This window comes from Lissotriton helveticus, chromosome 5_1 (assembly GCF_964261635.1).
Source record: "Lissotriton helveticus chromosome 5_1, aLisHel1.1, whole genome shotgun sequence".
Lineage (NCBI taxonomy): Eukaryota > Metazoa > Chordata > Amphibia > Caudata > Salamandridae > Lissotriton > Lissotriton helveticus.
In genome coordinates, this window is record NC_136065.1 from 1,696,613,574 (window position 1) to 1,696,638,654 (window position 25,081).

Sequence of the window (25,081 nt, forward strand, 5' to 3'; positions counted from 1 at the left end):
ATATATACGGGCTGCCATTCTGGGACCCAGCCACAATTTTATGGTGGTTGCACGGTAACTGCTTTCCTGTCAGGAGCTTTTTGGGGTATTTTGTGGAGGTTTTGGGGAATTAGTGTTGCCGCTCAAGGCATAGAAAAATAACACAGATGGCGATGGCGGATAAAGTAGCACAGGCTATGCCCCTGATTGAGGAGACCGGGCACCTCAATTTCCTGCGTTGAGGAAGCCCGACCCAGCAGGAGGCGGCCATCGCGCATGAAAGCCCGTGGTGTTTCGGCGGCAGTGCTGGCTTGCGCATCTGAGAGCAGGTCGCGGCCCAGTGAGACCACGCCGGAAAGTAGAAGGGGCCACTCTTGGGCTAGGAGAACGGCCAGAGCAGGAAATGGAATATGCACAGCCCCGGCCTCCAGCCAGGACTGTTAGCTCACCCGGCTACGCTCGGGGGACAGAGCCAAGAAATACCGAGGGTGGAGAACACGGGCAAAGGCGCCTGGGATAGCCCAGAGGCCTCGCAGGGGCTTGAGCTGGTGCAGCAGGGCGAGTCCTCTCAGAAAGTGCAGGAGGCCTCGCAGAGAGAACAAGCATTGGCATAGCCAATAGGTCTCACTTTTGGGACCTTTTAAGTATTTAGTTATGCAGCACAATATCCTTGGTGCAACAACATCAACTGTTGTATGGCTAAACCCAAAAGCGAGACTTATTGGCTATGCAAATGCTCGTCTACGGTTGCTTTGCAGACGTTGCCCTGCTTGGCAAGCCTTGCTGCTCGGAAGTAAAACCAGGGCAAGCCTAGCCAGAAGAACTTTCAGAGCAAAAACGAAAACGAGCCAAGCTCAGATTCGGTTGGGTATTGTGTACTGTGTGTATAGGCGTTCACTTATATTGCATTTATTACACACACAGACGTGTCTAGCCAGCATATGTATTTTACGAAACATTGTTGGAACTCCTTGCTATTTAGTCAGTGAGCAACGATTGTCGATATTTTATTAAACGTACTCTTTTCCGCAAAAATGCATAGGTAACAGGACAACTTGACATGTGTGAGCCATTATTCATTAACAATCATTGGCCGCGAACAGCAAAGCAGCCGTGAAAGTGATCGCGATCAAGTGCGGTGAGTGAGGCGCTTAATGAGCATGACGAGGAAATCCATATGGCGCCTCTGCTCGTAAGCGCCCACCCGCGCACAGGCACGCAAGCTGTAGGCCGGCCATGGTAGCATTTTTTGAAGCCCTTACTAAAAGTCTCACCAGATCAGCGCATGCTCTGGGTCAGGCGAGACCTAAAAAAGGGGCAGAGCTGACATGCAAACACAGGTAGTGGGAGGGTGGGGTCCATGGGGGGGATGCAGGGGGAATGGAAGGGAGACCAGCAGGCTGCAGGGAGGGGAGGTTGGAAGAGAAAATAAGGGAGCTGAGGAGGAGTAGGCTTCAAGAGCAGGCTTATTTCGGGCAGGTATGTCAGCAACTGATAGCTGAGGGTGCAGGGGCAGAAGTGGGTGAGCAGCAAGTAGGGGGCCAGGCTCCATGCATACAGGAGGTAGACTGGGACTAGGATGCATGGCTGTGCAGGGGCCAGGACAACGTTGAACAAGGGAATTCAGGAGGGGTTTTATGGGGCTCAGGGGGAGCACAGTCAGAAGCCGCAGGGCAAACCCCTTCCGTTAGGTGCTTTAGAGGGCTTAAGTTGGAGTGACAGAGAAGGGGAAGAACAGGGGGTTGGGGGTGTCGGGGAAGGAAAACCCAAGTTGGGTAGTGCTGCCAGCATCTGGTCTGTCAAGCCACCTGCGAAAGTATGCACAAGAGCGGGTGGGATGAAGGGGGGAGAGCTGAGGAGGCGGGGCAGTGGGTACGGAGAAGGTGAAGCCAGGTGAGTAGGCCGGGTTAGGTCTCGGGGACACAGCGCCCGCCTGGTAGTTGGGTATGAGACAGGGTAGAAGAACCCGGAGTTTGGGGGGGCCTGGTTACCAGCACACCGGATCACATGTCTCTTTTGCGGGTTGGCGCACGGTTTGGGTGAGCCAGACTGAGGAGCGCTCTGCACGGCTCAACTGGCCCAAGGGGAATAAACAGCAGGGCCCGTGCGTCTAGCTGGAATACAGCCCAGGCTGTGCAGCAAGCGGAGGAATTTGGGGTATACTCCGCCAGGATGGATTACTGGACTATGCGTCCTGCTTCGCTGCGATCATGGGAAGGGAACGGTACGTCCCCCTCAGAAAGGTTTTCAGGAAACATTACCGATGTGGAATGTGCATATGTGCGGGATTAGTTTATGGACGAGGGGCATAGGCAGTCAGGGGCCCAGTTTGAGCAGCCACTGCTGGATTATGATGAAGAGAGCTTGGAGGGAGAGCAGCGGGAAGAGAGCGAACCCAGGGAAGAAGTGTTGCAGTGGCAGGAGGATGGTGCAGTGGGAGGGTCTGCTAATTCATTTGCACCTAATACCTTGCAGGACACAAGGGCCCAGTCACAGGTGGCAAGACCACACAGGAATCGGCCGCAACAGACGTTGGTGAAGCAGAGGGCCCCCGAGCAGGTACGGACCTTGGCGTCAGGTAAGGAGGTGCACATTGCCAGCTGGGGGCAGATGGGTAACAAATTCAGGAGGCAACAATATGGGGGGAGGCACGCAAGACATGGGTGTCTGTGGTGGTCAGGGCTACAGAGCCCATGGATAATGGAGAGGCCCACTCATGAATGGTATCTGTGGGAGTTGCCACTGGGTAATCTCAGGATAGTGGGAGGCCTGCTTCAGGACGGGACTCTACGTGCTGGACACAGGTGTTGGTACGGAGGACCACCCAGTGCGCATGGACAAAGACGAAGTAGTGCAAAAACGGAGTGACCAAGAGAAGAAGGACGTAGGCATGACAGGGGTAGGGAAAGTGGTGACTGACGGGATGAAAGAGGTAGGCCTAGAAAAGGTTACAGCTAGCAACACGACAACCAGCACAGTGACAAATTAGAGAGCAAGGAGGTGAGATTCAAGAAATTGCCATACGTGGGCACTTCCAAACCATTGGTGGCTCATCGTATGCAGTCAACCAAGCAACAGATTTGGAAGGAAGAATATGTTGTGATGTTCAAACTCTTGCATAGAGAACTGAGGTCAAAAGAGTGCTCTAAGGAGGAGGTGTTAGAGCTGTCCAAGCGGCAGAGGGTGCCGGTGACAATAGAGTATTGGACGGCTGCATTTATGCAAGCGTTTACAGAGAAAAGTTCCTAGAGAGGTCAGTGATGCTTTTCAAATACATACATTTAATAAGGAAGGCACAGTTCAATTACGGGTGTTATGCTTGCACCCAGTATGACAAAGAGTTCAGGGTTAGGTCAGCAGTGGACCAGGATACGCTAATTGGGGGAGCTGGACACCAATCTTTGACAGCACACGATGGGCCTGGCAAAGTTTGGCAAATACGTTTTTATGGCTAGCAGTTTGCACATTGTATACAAGCTCTCTAAGAGGTGCCCCACCCAGCGCGGGGAGAGGAGGACCACAAAAAGCCACCAGGGGAACCAGGGTAGGCTTGCTGGGACTACAAGAGCCTGTGCAATTATTTCCTCTGGTAGTGGCCGTCCTGCTCTGGGGGCGTCAGCTGGCGCAGAAGAGAGTTCTTTTGCACATTGATAATATGTCAGTAGTACAGGTAGTCAACAGGTAGTTCGCCAGGGAGCCACAATTGTGGGAGCTGCAGCGTATATTTGTGAACTGCTTACGACTTGACATAACCTTTAGAGCACGAAACGTCCCCGGTGTGGACAATGACATTGCTGATTCTTTGTCTCATTCACAGTGGGGGAGGTTGCATGGGTTGGCCACAGAGGCGGATACGGAGAAGACATGCATGCCGCAGGAGCTGTGGTAGGTAGGAAAGAGACGATGCTACAATTGGTAGCTGAGTCTTTAGCCCGTTCTACGAGGCGGGCTTACCTGCAGGGCTAGGCGGAGTTCTTAGTGGGGGTGCCAGGAAGAGGCATAGAGAGTGGGAGAGGGTGGAAGATGTCATACAATTCATTTTAGCCCTAATATAAAAAGAGGCCAGTCTAGTGGGACCATTGCAGGGAAATTGTCGGGCATCGCCTTCATGGGCAAGCTGTTATGGGGATATCCCCTCTGCTGAGGAACTGGGGAAGAGAATGATGGAGGGGTGGGAAAGAAAATCTGGGCCTGGGGGAAGGGTACGCCGGCTTTTGACATTGGAGATCTTGGCTACAATCACCTGCTCCCTCCAGATAGTGTGAGTGGGACACAGGGAATCAGTTCTGTTTTCAACCATCAGAACCTGGATTTTTTTTGGGGCTTTCCGAGTCTTGGACCTATAAGGTGGTAAAAGAAGTAGGGAACTGCTATGGGACAACATGCTTTTCAAAGAGGATGGGGTACATGTGTGGCTGTATAAGTCCAAGACAGATTAAAGGAGGGAGGGGAAAATGTGCTTTCGAGGAATTATCCGTCAGTGGACCCTTGTCTGGTCAGATGGGCGGAAACTTTGCTGTACTGGCAGACATTGGGGGGAGGGTTTTAAAACACAATGATGGCAAGTCGGTGTCTGCCTCCCAGCTTCTGGCTGTTTTCCATAAGGCACTGGGAGTTGTGGGCCTGGATCCAATCAAGTTTTGGACTCATTCTTTCAGGATCGGGGCAGCAACGGAAGCGAGTAGGTAGGGCTGGTTCCCAGGGCCATCATGGAGATGGATAGATGATCTTCAGGTTGCTTTCGTAGTTACATCAGGGGGGAGGTAGATGGTGGCGAGTAATGTCCGGGTTGTCAACTTTGTTTCCTGTGCAGGTTCTGTTCCTGGGCTGCAGTTGCCGGAGATGAAGATATGGATTGTGGGCCACTCCTTCGTTAAGTGGGCGTAGCGGAAATCTAGAGCAACCAGTCATGGGTCAAATGTAGGTTTCAATAAGGGCTTATCTTTTATCTCTTGGGTACGAAAAGGGGGATGCGTTGGAAAGAGCTCAATCCATATTTAAATAAAGTCTCAGAGGGAGGGAAATGCCCGGATGTACTTGCAATCCATTTAGGGGAAAAATATTTGGTAGTGCAAAAAGGCTTGGTGCTTATCAAGAGCATGAAGGAGGACCTAGGCGTTGGGCAAGCTTCCAAATAATGTGGACGGAATTTATTCGCAGGAAGGTATGGCGCTGGGAGGTGAAACCGTCCACCATTGACAAAGCTAGAAGGAATTAAAATAAGGAGATGCAAGCTTTTTGCAAGGACAATGGGTTGGGTAGGATTGATCGTCCTGAACTTCGGTATGAGGACTTTTAATTCTCTAGAGGGGATGGGGTACATCTGTCGTCAACAGTGTTGGAACTATACTTACTCCAGATGAAGTTGACGTTGGCCAAGGCATTTGGCACCAAATAATCTGGGACATTTCCCGACAGGCACAGCAAAAGTTGGGAGGATGGGGGTCCCCCCCCCCCGGGTGGGCTAAAAAATTTCCCATGATTTACCGAAGTTTATTGAACGGGTAGGAAGTTCAAGCCTGACATTGGAAGTTCAAGGTTAGGTAGGAAGTTTAATGAGGTTTAAAGGGTAGTTGAGGTAGGAAGAGGGAACGGATTTTAGAGGTCCCACTCACAGCTGAGCAGCTCTGATGCAAGTATGGTATTGAGGTTTGAACTTGTTATGGGGGAGGGTTAATTTAGGAGCGGGAGTAGTTTATCATAGGTGACAAAAGATATATAGTTTTGTAAGGCAAAGGCCCAGGTTATGTCCTAATGTGCAACTATTTAAAAAAGCTGCTTTTTTCACACAACCATGGTGTCAGTGGTCTGTGCTCCCTCTCTTCCCCAAAGGGCAGGATTACTGGGGAGTACCGGCGGTGGAGCTGGAGCTCAAAAGTATGCAGCCATCTTGCGCACCACTCCGCCACCTTCCCTGTAATAAGGCTGCATACTGCTGCAATTTTTTTTTGTAACTAAAAGTTTCAAACTGTTGGGTTCAAAAATGTGACTTTTGAAATTGATAAAAACTCAATCTTTCAAATAAGATTCACCTGGTCAAATAACCTCCTGCTCCAAAATCGGAACCTTAAATCAAATGGCGACAATCTCTTCTACACTTCTAATCCAATTGTCAGGTGAATCTACAAATGAACTCTTCTTTAGTCTATCCTGTATCCTATTCAATGGAGACACAAACGCTCTGAAGCTTTCCACAGGCAGGCCAAACATCAACCATCAGGTCCTCACCATCAAGAAGTACAATGGTGAGATTATCTAAGTCAATGGCATGACTAATAAAACAACAACAGTGGTCAAACTTGGAGACCCGCTTCCTGGCTAACTAACCTCCCTGAGCTAGCTCCAGTAACTTTCACATCCTTACCACAGCACTATATAAAGCCATGTGTTAACAACAGCATAATTAGAAATGAAAAGCACAGTCCAATCTGCACCTCGTTCTGCCCCACAAGGGAAATGCTCAATACACCATAGTAACTGGATACCTGGGTGTGATGTAACAAAACAATAGGTATATAATATATGGTAATCAGGCTGTGCTCTGCTCCACATCCTAACTCTTATGTTCCCTGGTGGCCTTCTGGAATTCTAGATTCACCACAAAACATAGCACAGGCATAAATATATGTCAATTGTTGTCAACCCCCCCCCTCACGCTTCCTTGTTCTTTGACCACCTTCCAGCTAACTTCAACATTATCAGCAAAACCAAAAATGGTTGGAGAGGTGATGGAGTATCCATAGTGTTGTCAGATTCCATCTCCAGCAAAGACATTGAATACTTATGTCTTTGCTGTTACAGTCAAGGGCATCTTCCAGGCGGTTTTGATTTCACCAGAGCCTTCTTGAGCGGGGACCGGGATGAACAAATCATCAACATGTAGCAAGAGTTCAAAGAACCAGGGACAACAGTTGTACAGGAATGTATAATAATACTGATAAGTATGTGGAATAATGTAACATAAAATACTGCAATGTGTATGGTTGGTTCGAAGATAATTATGCAAATGGTAATAAAATATGTTTTTAATAAAAACATGTAGCAAGAGTTTCAAGCCTGAATCAGAAAGCATCAGATCTAGGGGTGGAGGCACGATGGCAAGTCATCTAAAGCTACGGCAGATGTTCTACCACTGTAATGCTGTTTAGCTTGCCTTACAGCTTTATCGTCAGTCACGCAGACACCCGTTGAGATATTTATTTTAAGGATTAGCTAGCGTTTCAATATGATATTTAACAAGCCATTTTGTGGAATTCTTAATTTGCATACAATGTTATAAAATTAGCTATATTTATGTGGTGATTTACCTTCATTGTATGGGGTACTCAAATGCAACTCAAGGTTTACGGGTCCTGGTTAGCTGAGTTAACTAGGTTTTTTGTTTTACTTTCAGAATTCTGCAGTCATTTTAATCTTATTTGTACCCCTTCCCTGCTGTTTCATTGCTCACCGGAAGAGACTTGGGTTTACATCGCTAACAGTTTGGTTTGTAAGGGTTGGCACAGGTTTAGAAAGGCAGTAAGCAAACAATTCTGTACTCCCTAGCAGTGAAGCAAAGATCAGTTTTTCAATGGACTTCAAACCCTCTTTGGGCTGCAAAAGTAGTATTCCCTCACCTCCATTTGTGAAAACCTTCTTGGACGGTGTTACACTACCCCCACATGCGGTGAGACTCCACAGGTAGCGAGGCCATCGTCTCCCATCCATCCCCAAGTTCACTTCCCCCAGGCTGTGAGTCTCACTGTGTGTATTTATGAAGTCTCACCAAGTTCAGCTTTTCCTTTACTTCCCGGATTTCAGGCTTTACTCGGCTCAGCAGGGTCAATATCTTCTCGTTGGAGCGAATGGGTCCACAAGGAGGACCTAGGAATTGGAGAAAATTCACTTTAATCAGTGTTGCTTTCAAGATAACCTCCGAGGGAGAAACATGGAGCCCCAACATTGATGCAAGCTCATAAAACCAAACACTGAGCATAATAGAGAGCCAAACCACAAAATCCCAACACAGGTTTCAGAACCCTTACAGGGCATTGAACAGACCTCTAAACCCCGACACGAAGCACATACCCTTGATACAGAGCACTGTACGGACCTTCTACCAGAACGAGGATGGTAAGACCCCGGTACTGCACAGAATATGACCCCCGGAACCGAAAGCACTGAATAGACCACTGAACCCCATCATTTTGCACGGTTCAAAACCCATGGACCCTTACAAAACATCACAGTAAGACACTTGTATACAGAGATTGGTACATGCTTGTAATCCGGACACTTCACGACCTCTATGCACCAACCCTGAGCTCTGTACAAACCCTTATTCCCAGAACACTACTCACAGACCTCTATGCTCCATCATTAAAGGGACACACTCACCCCTTTCACCTTTTTTAAAATACTATTATTCTATAATATTTTATAAACAGCACATATTCATTAAAAAATAATACGAATTATGCTTCCTGTCAAAAGCTGTTTTTGGATGGTGTTTTGTAGAAGTGTACCAAGCATTTGACCTGCTTTAATTAAATTTTAATGAGTAAGTAACATGTTCATTATCTCTGGGTGACGTTTAGGTTCTGGGCATCTGAGCATGTTCTTTTTCCTTGGGCCTTTGCTGGTTGTCTGGGGAATCTGTGTATCTGCACGGATTCTGATGGTGCTCACAGTGTTTGGGCATCTGTTTAGGTGTCAAATACCTTTCTTTTTTTGTTAGTGTTTGTTTTTGTTGTTGTCTGACAATATGATATAGTTAGTGGTCTCTGGCTCTCTTGGCAAGTGACACTGGTGATCACTTAGTCTTAAGGTCACCGGTCATAAAATGTAAATGCTAGTCCCTGTCCACCACTCTTTAACTAGCAGTGTCACCTTCTTAAGTCTAAATGGATATTCTCCTGTTCATCCACCCTTCTAGATATGTACTGTAACATTGAAACATTAATTTTAATAGAATTCAGTAAACTTCCTGTCCCTTATACCATCCTAATTCCACCAACATCCTGTCTCCTATGCCACTCCACTGTGGGATGTGACTATGTTCCACTGCCCAGTATTTTCATGAGCCCTTGGTTCCAGACAGAAGCCACTGAAGTTTTTTTTTTTACATGTTTGAAAACCATTTTTATTATTTTTGGAGCTATACAGCCAGGAAAAACACATAACAAGCATGTCAGTATTGAGCAATACCCTCCCATCCCATCCCCTCCCTCCCCATCTTTCCACCTCCCTCGTAGTTCAGGATCCACACCTCATCATCCCAGTGTTCAGCCATTACAGTCCTCTGAGTCCATTTGGGTAGCATTTCTTGATCCTGCAGGCCCATCCCCTCCATGGCTATCTCACATTCAAATGTTCGCATCCTTTTAGAGCCCCCCCATCCAGTCCATGGTACTGTCGCCATTTGCCCCACACCCTGCGAAACTTCTTGGGGCATCCTCTTGCTTTATAGGTGACCCTTTCGGCTGCCATGTATAGGTCCATCCCCCTCCTCCATTCCTCTAGTTGTGGTATGTCCACGGCCCCCCATTTCCTGGCTACATCCCGTTTGGCCACTACCAGGGCCAGCCCTAGGAAAATCAGCAATGGGCGCGTCAAATCCACATCGTTGGTCATTCCCAAGAGTATTAGCTTCGGGTCCGAGGGGATGTCCGTCTCCAGGACCTCTCCCAGTTCAGCGAGGACTGCCCCCCAGTTCTTTTGAACATTAGGACAGGACCAAATCGTGTGGAAGAAATACCCCCTATCATGGCTGCAGCGTAGGGTCAGGTACCCCCCCATTTTATGCAACCTCACTATCAAAGTAAGACCTATGTAAGATCTTAAATTGGATCAATCGGAGGCGTGATTTAATCGCAACCTCCCTATGGTGCATCAGTACCACCCCCCAGTCCACCTCATCCATCTCCCCAACTTCCTGTTCCCAAGCGGCCCTGAGGCCCTCTAATTTGTTCGGTCTATTATTCATGATGGTTTTATATGTTAGGGAGACCGCCTTCCCGGGGATCTGTTCCTGTAGCAGGCGGCCTTCCAGAGGAGCGTATTCAGGGAGTGCCACCATCTGAGCCCCTTCTGCCCTCCACGCATGTCGGAGCTGTATATATTTAAAGAATTGGGAGCGGTGAAGTCCGAATTCTCTTTGTAGTGACGGAAAGGATTGCAGCGCCCCTTTTTTAATTATGTCTCCTAACGTGGAGATGCCTATGACCACTGAAGAAAGTTTGAGGTTAATCCATGGCCATCACTTACATACAAGGACCCATGAGCTGACTTTTAGGTGAAAGAGAATGAAGTGGCAGGGCTACCGTCATGCAGCATTGTCTGTTTAGATAGTATTCACATTTTGGGAGCTTGAGTGTACGTGGAAGAATGGATTATCTAAGTGGCAAGAATCTTGTCGTTTATCCTGTCCTAATGAGACCCACTATCCATATACCACTAACCTTGGGAAGTTATTGCAGAGCACCCACTTAATACACGATTTAGTTATGTTTAGGTCTCGCCTACGCAACGCGCATGCGCTGCATAGGAGACCTTTAGCCGCAGTGCAGCTCTTTTTCAAAGCACATACTCATGCTTGTGGTGGCATACGCTTGCGGGAGTGCGCTGTGGCGTGCCACAAGCACGAGTATGTGCTTTTGAAAAAGAGACGACTGCTCTCCCCAGCGCGCGTACACCACTCGCGGGTGCACTCCTCCGCCTCTCTCCCCCGCTGTAGCCTGCATGTTTTCACATCACTTTTTAGCACGTACTCTCTGTTTTTTTGGGGTTAGTTTGAATCATTCCCTCGGTGGTTGGCTTTTACCTTTTAACACAATTTGTATAATAATTTGAATTAATAGCCTTATTAATTCTATATTGGTCGCAATCTGAGATTAAATATAAAAAAAAAAAAAGAAACAAACAGGACAAGGCAAAATTGGGTGTGACTTTTTCCTTGTCACTTCTTAACTCTATTGCCTCCCCACTCTCTTTTTGTCTCTCGCCTTCTCTCTCTCTCCCCTCTCTAATTCTCCCTGCCTTGCCCTCTTCTCCTCTTTTCTGTGCCTCGCCCTCCATTTCTCTGGTCCGCCCGTCTCTCTCCCTGCCGCCCTCTGTAACATGGCTCTTCCTTCTCCTGCCTCACTCTTTCCCTTTACGCTGCTCTCCCCCCTCTACTCTCTGTGTCCCCTCCACAGGTGCTCCTTGTTTTTCTCTCTCACTACCGGTTTACCGCCTCTCACTTTCTCGGTCTCGTCCTGCCATACTCTCAGCCTCTCCCTGGCTCTTTTCTCCACTTCTCTAAATTGTCCCTGGTCTACCCTCTGCCTCGTTATCTCTTTCCCCTCCACCACACGCCCTTCTCTCTCTTTAAATTCAATGGTGTCTTTCCTCCAGTCCCCCCTTTGAATTTAATGACCCATAAAAATGCCCCCTTCTGCCTTTCCCATTCTCCCCCCTCCTCGCCGTCCAATCTAACTCTGCCCCCTTGTCTCTGTTTCTCCCTTCCCGGCCCTCTTCACTGTTTCTCTCTGAGCCTCTCCCCGCCCACTCCCCTCCGCCTCTCTCTGTCCAGGCTCTCTCCCTTGCACCGTCTTCTTCTTTCCCTCCCCTCCTCTCGGTGCCTCGCTGCGTTTTAATGACCCGTAAAATGCCTCTTTCATATGATCTTTTGGTGGTGATACGCAACGTGGGAGTCCGTTTCCGCCTTTCTCTCTTCCTCCATCGTTCTGTGATGATGAGGATGAGGATGAGGAGCCCTGCGCCCCCACCCACGCCAAAGGCCTCATTACTGGAGCATGAAAGCGGGGCTGTACCGAGCCACCATTCTCCCGGCTTGCACCACACCTGCGCTACCCCCCACCCACCCTCACTTGCGTCGCCCCCACAGGGCAATTTTTTTTAAACAAAAATTATCAATCCATACAGCCGGCGCCTTTGGCGCGATCCTCAGGCCAAAGATTTTTCAGACGGAAGAGACATATATTACTCACATATGTATTCATTAATTCGTTCATTTGTTTATATATTGATGAACAAAACCATACATGTCGCGCTGCGCTCACCAGATTTCTCACCGCGCACGCCAATAGGGGATATCTCAGCAAAGGCAGGCTCTGCTTGGACCTCTGACACAAATTAATTTAATTATTACTACTAAATGTGCTGATTCTGTGCAATACACTTATCTCCTTCAACAAAGTTTACTTTCAAAATGTTGTCCGGTGCCGTCTGGATAAAAATGCTTCTCTAGCGCGAAAAGTCACTTAATGTTCCTCTTAAAGCGCTTTCAGATGCACTATTCCTCTATTACAATGTCATCCACGGAAAGCCTTTAAAGCAGCATCCAGATGACCGCAATACTACTGTGTACCCAATATCTTTACTTCACTAACGAGTGTCCGGTCAATTGGCTATTAGGTGCATACTAACAGAATAAAACAAGCATTGGCATAGCCAATAGGTCTCGCCCATGGGACCCTATAACTGTTTAGCCATGCAACAGTTGATGTTCGTGCACCAACTAAATAATAGTTGTACTGCATAACTAAATACTTATAAGGTTCCAAAGGCGAGCCCTATTAGTTATGCCAATGCTTGTTTTCACTTGATTATCTTCACTTAAGTTATGTTACTATGATTTGTATTGCACCTTCTCATCCCCCAAATGGATATCCTGATTCAGTCGATCAGGTAAAATGGCGTATTACATGAAGAGGACAAATATTGAAAAGCAAAGGAACTTATTATTATTTTTAACTTTTTAAGGCAATTTTTAGAGAAGCTTCCTATACAGCGTGAGACTATGTTAGACACATGGAACGGTGTTCCAGTGAAAAGCCACATGGTAAGTATAGGGACAACTCCCCATTGTGGCCCGATGGATGCACTGCATGAAGATGCCGTCCTACTTGGCCGCTCTGAGAGACCTGGCTGATCTATACATAAATGCTCTACTGCGCAAGTAATATGGTCATGCCATGTAGAGAGGTTTGTGGACAAGACAGAGCAGTTTAAAGATGGTGCGTTAGTGAACTGGTAGGTAGTGCAAGGACTTCAGAGTGGGGGTAGAAGGTGATCTGCCAAGTACACTGTAGATCATGCGATCAGGAGTGTTCTGAATAGTGTACAGCATGAAAACAAATAGTTTTAATTAACTTTATAGGAAGCAAGCTGAAGGTCCTGTGAAGAAGCTCTGTATGCCATAATAGGTCCCTTGGAAGGCAGTGAGCCTCTTTCATGGATGGCATGTTGTCAACTATACCTAGATTCCTTCCCAATTTCCTGGGGAATAAGGGTAGGGCATACTCTACTGGTTCTTTCAGATAGAAAAAGCCTTCCCAAACAGATCACCTTCATCTTGTCGCCATCCAGTTTTAAACAGTGGCCCTGCCTCCGCGGGCTACTGACGTCAAACAGTCCACAAAGTCGGATCATGTTGCTTCAGAGTTTCTACAAACAATACTATTGTGTATTGCCTGCGTAGGATACAATATCAAAGCTCTTGGCTCTTACAATGGCCAGGAATAGGCCAATAAAATTGTTGAAAAGCACCAGGCTCAAGGACGATCCTTAGGAGATGCAACAGGTAACAGAATACAGGATCCGACTTGAACAGAGGAACTTGGGTGGACTGTGTTGTGCCTGACAAGAAACACCAAAACCAATTGAGGGCATTAGAATACAATAGAGGTCAAGGAGGATGCGGCCAGCAGATTTGCCCTCATCCAAAGTTAGCGAGATGTTGTCAGTCACAGCCAGCAATGCAGTTTCTGTACTATGGGGCACCCCAGGCCCAGTTTGAGAGACAGCTAGCTGGTTATACTTCTCCAAATGAAAAGCTAGCTGGGAGTTGATCAGTCTCTCCAAACATTTAGCTGCAAGTGAGTAAAGAGATTGGGCAGTAGTTTGCCACATTTAGAGGGTCTGCCCCGAGTTTCTTTAGCAAAGAGAGTAACAATGCACGCTTCCAGTCATCATGACACTCAGCAGTGGAAAGGGATCTATTAAACAAATGTATGAAATGGGGGCCAAGTATGTTTGTTTTGGAAGCAAAGATGTGATAAGGGCACGGATTTTCAGCAGAGCCCGATCTTTCCTTATGCATGGCTTCCTCTATGGTATGTGTCATCGTGGGTTTAAAGGAGTCCAGGGTGAATGGAGCTCTTTTAGTTTAAACATGGAGGGGTCGAGATTATGTGGAGCAAGAATATATATTTTTAGTTTTTTTTAAATACAGTACCAGATTAGAGCAGATTATTTAACCTACATTCCACTACACCACTTAATTCTCCATATTTATGTATTAACCATTGCTACATTAACTGGTATAAAAGAACAGTTTCCACTCAACATCTGGCGCTCTTGCTTACGTAATTACATGTGTATCTGGTCTAGGTTATCGATCCAATATTGAATGTAGGTGTGATTTAAAAAGCTGAATATGTATCACTCCGGTCTAACTACACTTAGGTTTACTATCCTATTATAGTTGGCACACAAATGTTGCTAAGTGTTAGGGAACCACTGATCTACGGTATTAGGGTTTAGCATTTAGCACACTCTGTATGATAGCTCATCAAACCATTTTTAAAGTGCTACCTCTGCCCAGAGGCTTCAGACCTCTAAACTAAAATATGGAAATAAAGCAATAATGCAGCATTCATATAGGTAAACTTTTGACCACTCCGTATTAAAGTAAATCTGGCAGCTTCCTAATGTTCACATAAAAGCGCTTTCACCCTTCCAGAGTTGCTAGCTTTACCACTCTTCCCTGAAGGACCAGAGAAATTCCAGGGACGAGGAGCTTGACACAAAAAACAAATATGCAGGAGGTTAAGGACAAAACACAGTATTTTAAAAACACCCATACGTCGAGTTTTCATTGCAGGGAACTCATGGGTGGGCTTGCATCAGTGAGTTCCCCATGTCGACAATAGCTGCAATGCCCAACAAGGAGCCTCCTTGCCTGTCTGGTGTCCGCAGGCTTCAGAATTTGTGGATGCATAATGCCACCCCAGGGCTGCAAAGCCCCCACAAGGGTTAGTGCCACCTCCCCCTGCAACAGCATCGACCTTCTCCTCTGGACCCCCTGCATGCTACCAAGAGCAGTTGAAAGCCTCATGAATGGGGCCAACACAGAGCTTCAGAAGAAGGCGGACATCTTAGAGTCCATGTGGCGCCACCAACCACAAAACAGCTTTAGATAGATAGAGGACAGCCATTGCTACGCAGTAATATCCGTTTTGTTCTGAGTGTTTTACGTTATTGTTGCATATTCATCTCTCAGTATCCAGAAGGGAAGAAATTATCAATGGTGGCACTAAATCCACCTCAATTGTAGGGAGAAGCGATGTCACTGGCATAGACAAACAAAATGCATCCACAGGATTGACTCGGAAAGGCCAACTAGGACCCAAAACCGGGACAGGGCTGACTGCTGATAGTCCAAAGATGAGTGCAAACCAGGATGAATCAACTGTGGAAGCAGCCTTGGCTGGAAACCAATAACACAGAGAGAACTAGACCAGAAGGAGTACCAGATCTGTAGTGCTAAACTCATGTGCACAACATCCATTTGAGTTTCACTGAACCTCCCCCGTTTTTTTTTTACCTGAAACCTTTTCTGAAATTTAAAGACAATGCAGAGTATATTAGCTGACCCGTCTTTAATTTTCCTGCTCCCCTTTCCTACTCTTCTCTAAAACCCTCCTGGATGACCAGCCACCTATGGTTAGCTATTAAATACGCACTAGGACTGTCGTAATTCTTATCTTATTCCCTCCTTTGGTCTCTCCTCATCAAACATTGGAGACATTAGAACCCCCAGCACTGAGAAAGGATCAGTCCCAGTAACCCACCCTGATCTTTGTGCACACCTCTGGTCTTCGAAATACTACAGACCCCAGGATAGATTCTGGTACTCACTCAGGATCCCTGACAGACAGTATAGCACAGGGTGTCTACACCGGCTGCCCAGCTCTATTTTCTTCCCCAAGCTGTGAATATGAAAGAAGGAAGAACCTTCTCACAAAGCCAAGAAAGGAGAGCACAAACTGAGACTACCAGAGAAAAGTGGAAGCCAACAAGAACCAGATCTAATTTAAACATTCAGCCATGAGGTTAGAGGTCTCTCTGAACCCATTAGGCTAAGTCCAACCTGCGGAGGTTGGGGGTGAATCATGAACATTAAGGGCAAATGGCAGTCTCCCTCACCACAGCACTGTAGACGAGGCCACGCGGGACCAGGCACAAAGGTCACAATCACCTAGGACCAGGAAGCAGAGTCCAGTGCCAATCCAGGACCACCAGAATGCTAAACTCACACACCTCCCAGGGAGAGATTCAACTTTCCAAACAAGGATCACCCTTGACACAATTGCTCCATCCAGGAACCAAGACGCTGAAACCACACTGCCACATAGGACCACAGAGTCTAAGACCATACACCCATGCATGCTCAGGAAGATGTTCTTCGTTTCCCCCTAAGAAGGGATGCTGGGGGGTTCCAGGCCCTCAGTTTCTGGGTGGGAACTGATCTTAGTGCCTTGGCCTTAAGTAACAGAGATCTTTGATGTGAGCAGGTTTAGCCCCTTAGTTCAGTTGTCTCTGTCTCCTCTCTTCTATGGACCATGACTTTGTGGATGTGACTGCAAGATTGGACTCCGTGGCAGTCCCTTGGTGTTAGGGGAGAATGTGGGCCCTGACTCAGGGGTTCAAAGTGGCAGGTTTTCTTCAGTGCCCTGGTTTCTGGATTGAACCGTTAATGCATGGCACTGGTTAATATCTCTATACGTCTTACCACTTGGACCACTGAACCAAAAGACTCACGGACTACAGATTGTCTGACAAGATCTTTCCAACCAGGTTCAAGGGTGAGGAGTGGTCAGGGGTTTGCAGGAATTAGGAAAGGGGCTTGGGGAACCAGGATGGATGGTGGGGAGGAATATATGATGATACAACGAATTCCGTTGCAACGCATGCCTTTACCACGCATGCGTTACAACGGATTTCGTTTAGCACGCATAAACCTTTCACCGACTATTTGCGTGGTGACGTCATACGTTGTGAAGAGAAAACGACATATTTTTACCGATTTCTCTTAATCGACTCTGATGCCGACGTGACTTATGGTGAGTTGTTTTATTTGGGGGGGAGACCCCCCCAAAACCCCCCCCTTTTTTTTTTTACTTTTACCACATATGCCTTTACTACAAACATCGTAGTAAAGGCATGCGTGGTAAAGGCATTAGTTGTAACCACGCATGCGTTGTACTGCATGCGTGGTTAAAGATTTCGTGGAAACGGCTTCGTTGTAAAAGCCGTTTCCCGGTGGGGAGGTAACATTTTCAGCTTCATCTCACCTTTATCCTCTTCATCATCTTTCTTCTTTCCTGTCTCCTCGCCTTTCTGAAAAAGGAAAAAGAAAGTCTTGAGGTGCTATGATTGGCTCGAATGTATCTCCCATCACGAGAAGAAAAAGTATCATGGACACTTTGCTTCTCCCTGACCACAGTCCTTCCCCCATGCCATGCTACTCACCGCCTCTTTCTCCTTTTTCAACTTTTCCTCCTTCTCCTTATCCTTGACTGGGTCTGGAATGGGGATATCCAGCTCCGCTCTCAGTGCTCCCAAGTCAGATAGGTTTAAGTCCTTCCCCTGGAAAGAGAAGGCCCCAGAGTGTGTCAGGCACCAAGTTTATGGCTACGCTGCTCAGAGGGTGTAGCAGTAGAACTACAGCAACCCAGGAACATAATACACCCGATCTCAAGTAACGCTCTCACCCTCCCACTCTCCTACAAGGAATAGTGTAATGTTACAGAAAAACACAAAAGCTGCTGCTATTCGCATAAAACACTGTGTGTAATATTTACACTCCCGTGTAGATGCACAAAGGTAAGCTTGTTACGTCATATTTTGGATTTTTATTAACACACATGGTTATACAAAAAGTTCAATCTACATTTCAAAACATTACTTAAAACACCAATTAATTTATCGAAGTATCTAAATTATAATAACATCCTAATTTAATTCATTATACTACTCGGAAAGAGGGAAAGCGGTGTGAGGAAATAGAGAAAGCATTGGCTTTTCATATCAGTAGGTATACATCTCTAAAAAAAGAAATATATATTTTTTGTATGGTTATCAAAGATGCCGGTATTGCAATTAGGCTTATAATAAAACAAATTCCCCATTTCATCCAATTAATCATTCCTTGAGCCCAATAATATACATTTGGTTTCAACTTATTCTTCCAGGTATGTAAGATTAGCCTTTTGCCTACTATCGAGGATTTTACAAACCATATTTCTTTATTATAATATTCAAATCATAGAGTATCATATCAACTGTAAACTCACTCCTGCAAACTAGATGTTAGTAGGAGTGAGTGGTGCCCGCCCCAACTGAAATGATGAAATCCAGGGCAACACACCAGACCAGTCTAGAAATGATGGGGTGAATCGGACCCAGAATGTCTTATTCACCTGCTAAATCCTCATTTCTCAGTGGATCCCCACAGTTCCACTCACAATACCCACTAACTCCACGAGTGCTGACTTCCCCCGCATGAAAACAAGCCTGATATTCTGCAGGGTAGGTTCGCAACGAACCGACAACTCAATTGAAAACTATTCATCGGTCTACTGACTGCAATCCAAACTATTCTTTTTAAACAGTGATTCCAGACATGGTTATTTTTTTAGTATGTATTCGTTTCCAGAAACATTCACAACCATGCTCACTAAAATAAAGAAACATTAACATATCAATGCTGAACATTTTCATTAAATTTAAGGGTTGTTCATAGTAATCAATTTTACATATATACCAAGTATAAAATGCATAGCACATTACATCCCTAAAACCACAGGTATACGAACAACCATGTAAAACAAGCATTGGCAAAGCCAAAATGTTTAGCCTTGGCAAGCTGTGCAATAGCATTTTTTTATTCCAAGCATATGACACGGGAATTAAAAGATTATAACATGCTACCACCTAAATATGGTTGCCATATGCTTGCAATAAAAAGTTGTTTAAAAAGCATTCACTGGTGCGGTTGTGTTACTAGTGGTGTTATTTAAATAATAAGCCATTCAATTGTGCCATGCATTTTATTATTATTATTATATGTGAGGAAGACAAGAATAACCAAATAATATATATATTTTTAAATTTTCTTTATTGGCCATTTTTCAAACAAAACAACGAAAAAATATTAAGGGGCACAGTACAAGTCAGGCAGTTCAGTTTCAGTACATTATAATACGTTGATGTTTCCGATTAGGACATGTCAGGGCTACATATACAATCATAAGAGGGGAAATTCATTCGATAAGGAAAGGATAAGAGAAGGACAAGAGAGGACATTGCAATACAATCATACATAAAGCATATCCGTCACCTATTCCATACTTATTAGGAACTCAGATAGTGGATATAGACAGTAAATGGGTTGTGAGTGGTGACCAAATGTCACGTGGACGCGATGTGGTATGCAGTTCTTCAGCATAACATACAAACTGTTTACGACAGAAGCTCAGATCTTGTAGCCATAATTTGGTAGTGGGGGCCTGTCTACTCTCCCAACACAGAGAAACCCTTCGCTTGGCCATCAATAATGCAATGGCCACAAACCTTCTGTCGGAAGACTTAACGCAAGCAACCAGGCCCAAGAGACACAGTTGAGGGGTACAGGCCAGAGGAAGCTCAACCATCAAGCGTATAGTCCTTACAACAGATTCCCAATATGACAATACCTTAGGACAGGGTAATGCCAAGTGATACAAATCTGCGCCAAGCATACCACAGCGCCTACGGGCATCTGAATCCCGCAAACCATATCTGTACAGTTGGGCTGGCGTATAGTACAGTTGATGCAGATATTTAAAGTGGATCATCCTTAAATTACCATTAGCTGTTAGGTGCCCTGTCAGGCGACAGCAATCCGCCCAGTCATCATCGGACATGGGATGTGGCAAAAATGCGGATGGTATGGAATGTAATTACCCTTGGGGAGGTAGTGGGTGCAATGGAGAGATTAACAAGGGGGAAGGCCCCGGGACTGGATAGATTGCCTGGTGATCTTTTTAGACACCATCCGGAGATCTGGGGCCCGTACTTCTTAATTCTTTTCAATGCCATCTTGGGAGGCATGAGGATCCCCAGTACTTGGCTGGGGGCGGAGATAGTGCCCATTTTCAAAAAGGGCTCCCCTCTGCTCCCAGCCAACTACAGGCCGATCAGCCTCATAGATGTCCCCCAAAAACTCTTTTCCCGTCTTATCTTGGACCATCTCATGGATTGGATGGAGGCCAATGAAATCTTGAGTCCTCTCCAGGCTGGCTTCAGGAAAAACACGTCCACCATGGATCAGATCTTCCGCCTCGTCCTCCTGTATTGGAAAACGGTGAGGATAGAGGGAGGGAGACTGTACATGGTGTTCGTGGACCTGAAGTCAGCCTTCGATATGGTCCCACGCAAGAAACTTTGGGAGGTCCTAAAACAGCTAGGTGTTCCCACACAAATACTGCATGCCATAATTAGGCTCCATGACAACAACTACGCACAGGTTAGGTGTGGGAGGGCTGGAGCGTTGTCATCAAGGTTTCCTGTTCGCAGTGGGGTGAGGCAGGGTTGCGTCCTGGCGCCAACCCTGTTCTGCCTCTTTGTCAACAATGTCATATCTCACCTGGATAACGTTAGATACAATGACGCCCCCTTTTTGGCAGGCAGGAGGGTGCCAGCTATCATGTTTGCTGACGACACCCTCCTGCTTTCCAAATCTCCGATGGGGATACAAAGGATCTTAGATGGATTTGGTCTCTTCTGTTTACAGCACGGTCTTGAGATCAACACCGAGAAGACTAAGTTCATGATCTTTAACCCATCCCCAAAGACCAGACCCAACCCCATCCTGGGCGAAGCCAGTCTGGAAAGGGTTACAACCTTTCAATACCTGGGGGTCACATTGCAAGAGAACCTTTCCTGGGAACCCCAAATATCAAAATTTCGGTTGAAGTTGTGCCAACTCTCAGGTGCCATTCTAAAGGCTGTGAATACTTCCACCTTTAAACCTATAAGCCCGGCACTAGAGCTTTACAAAACTCAAGGCAAGGCAGCTGCATCCTATGGCAGCGAGCTTTGGGGGTATAGAGCGGGGCGTGAATTGGCTAATGTGGAAAATAACTTCTTAAGACGCCTTTTGGTACTCCCTCGTAGCACACCTCTGCTCCCCCTAAGATTAGACGTGGGATTACCTTCCATCGCCATAGAGCTGGAGTCAAAGCCACTAAGATTCTGGCATAGGCTATGGACCACCAGCGAACTCGCTCATTACAGGCATGATCTCACCCATGTGATGAGTTTGAATAAGCGCGATAGAATCCCATGGCTGGCCTTTGTCAAAAAGGAATTGTATCGGTTGAAATTGCGGGAGTTATGGGAGGACCCAGAGCATGGATGTCGAACCATTTCCCACAAAAATCTGGTGCAAATCCATAAGGAATCCAGTTTAGCTCTTCTCATGTCCGCCACTACCAATGGCACCCTGACTGATCGCTTTCTGGAATTTAAGAATTCCTATGAATTTGAAGATTTTATGGACATTATATTCCCCATCCTAGCGAGAAAATTGTTTATACAGTGGAGGTTAGGTACTTTGCCCATAAAAACCTTCACCTGTAAATGGCTTAAGGGGGGGGGGGGGGATAGATCTTGTCCTGGATGTCACATGCATGATGAAGAGGAAATTCATCTCTTTTTTTTTTTGCCCTGCTTACAATAGACCCAGAAAATACTGGCTGGTGCCCTTATGTAGGAACCTGGGATCTAGGTCTTACCTGCTTGTATATAGAATTTTAAAAACAAGCACTTTGCCTCATATTGTATATGCAGTGGCTAAATTTATTATGGCTATGTGGCAGCTAAGGAAAAAACTACTTCCCGCCTAAATGTTGAATATTTGAATGTTTCTCCCAATCAGAATTATCCCTTTTAAATTTTGAAATTATTCTTTTTAATATCATTTATTTGATTCTCCAATCCATTTCTATCTCTGGTACATTATGAAAACATATTTATTATTGTATTTTAAAAATGTAATGCACTTTTTAAATATGGATGTATAAATGTATTTTGTATGAATCTTTTATGGTCTTAAGGACCGAAATAAAGAAATTTTGGATTGGATTGGCATTCCATTTATGCAATGCAGCTACTCCTGAGGTGGCTACCTCCCTCTGCGATGCCCGGTACAATCTAGCGACCAGCTTCACCCTAGAGATAGTAGTATACAAGAGTTGCAGTGCATCTAGTGTAGGTGGCTCAGCAGGGCAGGGCGCGCATGGTGGTCCGCAGTATAGTGTAAATGACAAGATGCATAGCATTGCTATCACTACCAGCAGCCAGTGACGCCGAGGTAATGAATTGGCCTCCAAGAAACACATCCTCCATTTTTACCATATTCATGTCTTTAAGGGCCCTCAGGGCACCCACCTCAGTAGTAACCGAGAGACTCGTGTGGTGTAAGAGAGGCATACTGGGCGCATATAGTGGCAGTTTCTACGCTCGCCTTCCCAAGTCCTGCCACGCTTTAACCGTTGTTTGAACTGTATCAAACTCCCCTTTTTTGAAAACTGTGTGAGTGTTAACTATCATGGCCTTGAGTGGTATGGGATGAACGGCGCCCGCCTCAACAGCAACATGGGGGATGTAGGCAGGGTCCTACTGCCAATAATGTGCAAAGTGGGCCTGCGCACACAAGTAGTATAGCGCTGTAAAACCACCCTGCTCATAAGGGAGTGTAAGGGTTTCCCACTTGAGACAAGGCTTCTTGACCCCCCCAGCCCCCCAAGCTAGCGTAATCAGAAGGGAGCGGAGTGAGTTAAAAAGTGGCACGTCAAGGGAACAGGGATGTTTAAAAATAGATACAGGAAGCGTGGGAGTATTACCATTTTCATTAATGCTAAGTGGTCCGCAAAGGATAGGGGCAGCTTAATCTAGCGAGTTATTTGCTCCTCAAGTGGCGTAATGACCCTGCCGTAGTTCGCTCGCTCCACTACTTGTGGGTCACGATGGAGCCATATACCTAAATATTTTACTGTGTCAGTACACCATACCAAGGGAAAGTCTAGGTCTAGAAGAGCTGTGCAGTCCGTGAGGGGTAGGATCATTGATTTGGACCAATTTATTCCAAGACCAGAGAACCACTCAAAGTGGACATATTCCCTGGGGAGGGGCGCCAGGTAAAGGGCAGGCTCACGTACGTACAGCACCATGTCATCTGCGTACATGGAAACTGCCAAAGGGTGCTGAAAGAACCGTAGAGCTGCCGGGGCATGGCGTTGCCGCAGGATGCATGCCAGTGGTTCAAGAAGTGTAAAAAGCAATGGGGAAAGTGGGCAACCCTGACGTGAGCCACAATGAATATGGACAATCTCGGATAGACTACCGCTAACCCTCAGCCGCGCAGTAGGGCGTGTATAGAGCAGTTTTATTCAATTTGTAAAAATAAAGGGTACCCCCATACAATGCAGAATTGCTAACATGTAAGACCAAGAAACAAAATCAAAAGCCTTGGCGGCGGGGAGGAATACTGCCACCGCCGGCAACGTGAGTTTTAGGACGTGCATAACTGCGAAAAGCGTCCGCAAGTTATGGGAGGTAGAGCGTGTCGGGATAAAACCAGATTGATCCGGTAACATCATAACCGGAAGGATCATCTGCAGTCTGGTCGCCAGAACTTTTGCTAAAAGTTTGACATCTGTATTAATTAGGGATAATGGACGATAGGAGTCGCACCTATCCGGAAGCTTGTCAGGTTTGAGGAGTGTGACCACCAGTGCTTCGCGCAGCGTTGGAGGTAGGCATTGGGTCTCATACGCCTCCTCATATACCAGCTGTAGACAAGAGGCAAGGACGTCGATATAGGTTTTATAAAATTCCGCTGACAGACCATTGGTACCAGCAGATTTACCATTGGGGAGGGCTACAATGGCGTCCAGTATTTCACCCAAGGTGATAGGATGCATTAAGAACTCCTATTGCCCTCTAGAGAGCCACACCAGCGGTATATCATCCAAATATTGTTGCAACTCTGCTTCTTCTGCTGCCGGGCGGTGAGCATACATGTCTGTATAATATTTGGCGACAGCCTGTAATATATTGGGAGTGTCAGAATGAGTGATGCCATAGACAGTGACTGCGCTAACCGTGTATGCCTTGCCCTGATGTTCTATGATACGGGCAGCAAGTGCCCTACCAGATCTGCCGCCTTCTGCATAGTATCTAGCCCTACTTCTACAGGACATGTGTCGTATTCCTGGTCAGTCACCTCATATTCTGCAACTTTTTCTTTTAGGAGTGCAAGCACGGAGGGTTCAGGTGTGCTTTCATACCGGCGTTCCAGCCCTTTCAAGTCGTGCTCCAGTGTAGCCATGGTGCCCCGGAGAGACTTAAGAACCCCAGCCTGGAGGCCGATACAAGCCCCACGTATGGTCACTTTAAAAGCCTCCCAAAGTGTCCCCACAGAGTCAACCGATCAGGTATTGTGGGAAAAATAGTCAGTTATGGCCTCCCGAACACCTTCACAGAATACCATGTCTAGCAGAAAGGAGGGCTGCAACCGCCATTGGAAAGTGGGTGTGGGGGGGGGGATTAAGCTGGTAAGGCCATACGAAGAAGCACAGGGGAGTGATCCGACAAAGTCCTGGGCAGGTGTTCGATCTGCACTATCCAATCATTAGTGGCTTGAGTAACTAACCAAAAGTCTATGTGGGACCACGCTTGACGGGCATAGGAGCTGGATGTACCCTCTTTCTGACATGGATGTCGTAACCGCCAGATGTCTGTAAGCCCCAGTGTCAACATACCGTCATGCAGTGTTGTAGCTGCATTCTTGAGAGGCGGATCCGTCATGGACATTCTGTCCATGGTGGGGTCCAGTGTCACATTAAAATCACTCCCACATACAACAATAGAAGGGGGTAATTTATAGTTTCCCCCATAGTGTGTCATAAAAAGCGGGGTCATCAATATTAGGGCCATATACATTTACTATTACCATTAACCTACCGTGTAATGTCCCATGGACTATTATATATCTTCCACCATCATCTTC

The 25,081-nt window shown here is 46.4% G+C and overlaps 1 protein-coding gene across 1 annotated transcript in view; it reads right to left on the reverse strand.

Annotated features, from left to right (window-relative positions):
* The window catches only part of PSME1 (proteasome activator subunit 1), a 172,329-nt gene that overhangs the window by 76,034 nt on the left and 71,214 nt on the right, over positions 1 to 25,081 (reverse strand). Inside the window, exons 4-6 of the mRNA XM_078644961.1 lie at positions 17,497 to 17,613; positions 17,319 to 17,364; positions 7,745 to 7,842 (exon numbers count right to left, since the gene is read on the reverse strand). Coding sequence (XP_078501087.1) covers positions 7,745 to 7,842; positions 17,319 to 17,364; positions 17,497 to 17,613 — 261 coding nt within the window. The remainder of the gene's footprint in view (positions 1 to 7,744; positions 7,843 to 17,318; positions 17,365 to 17,496; positions 17,614 to 25,081) is intronic.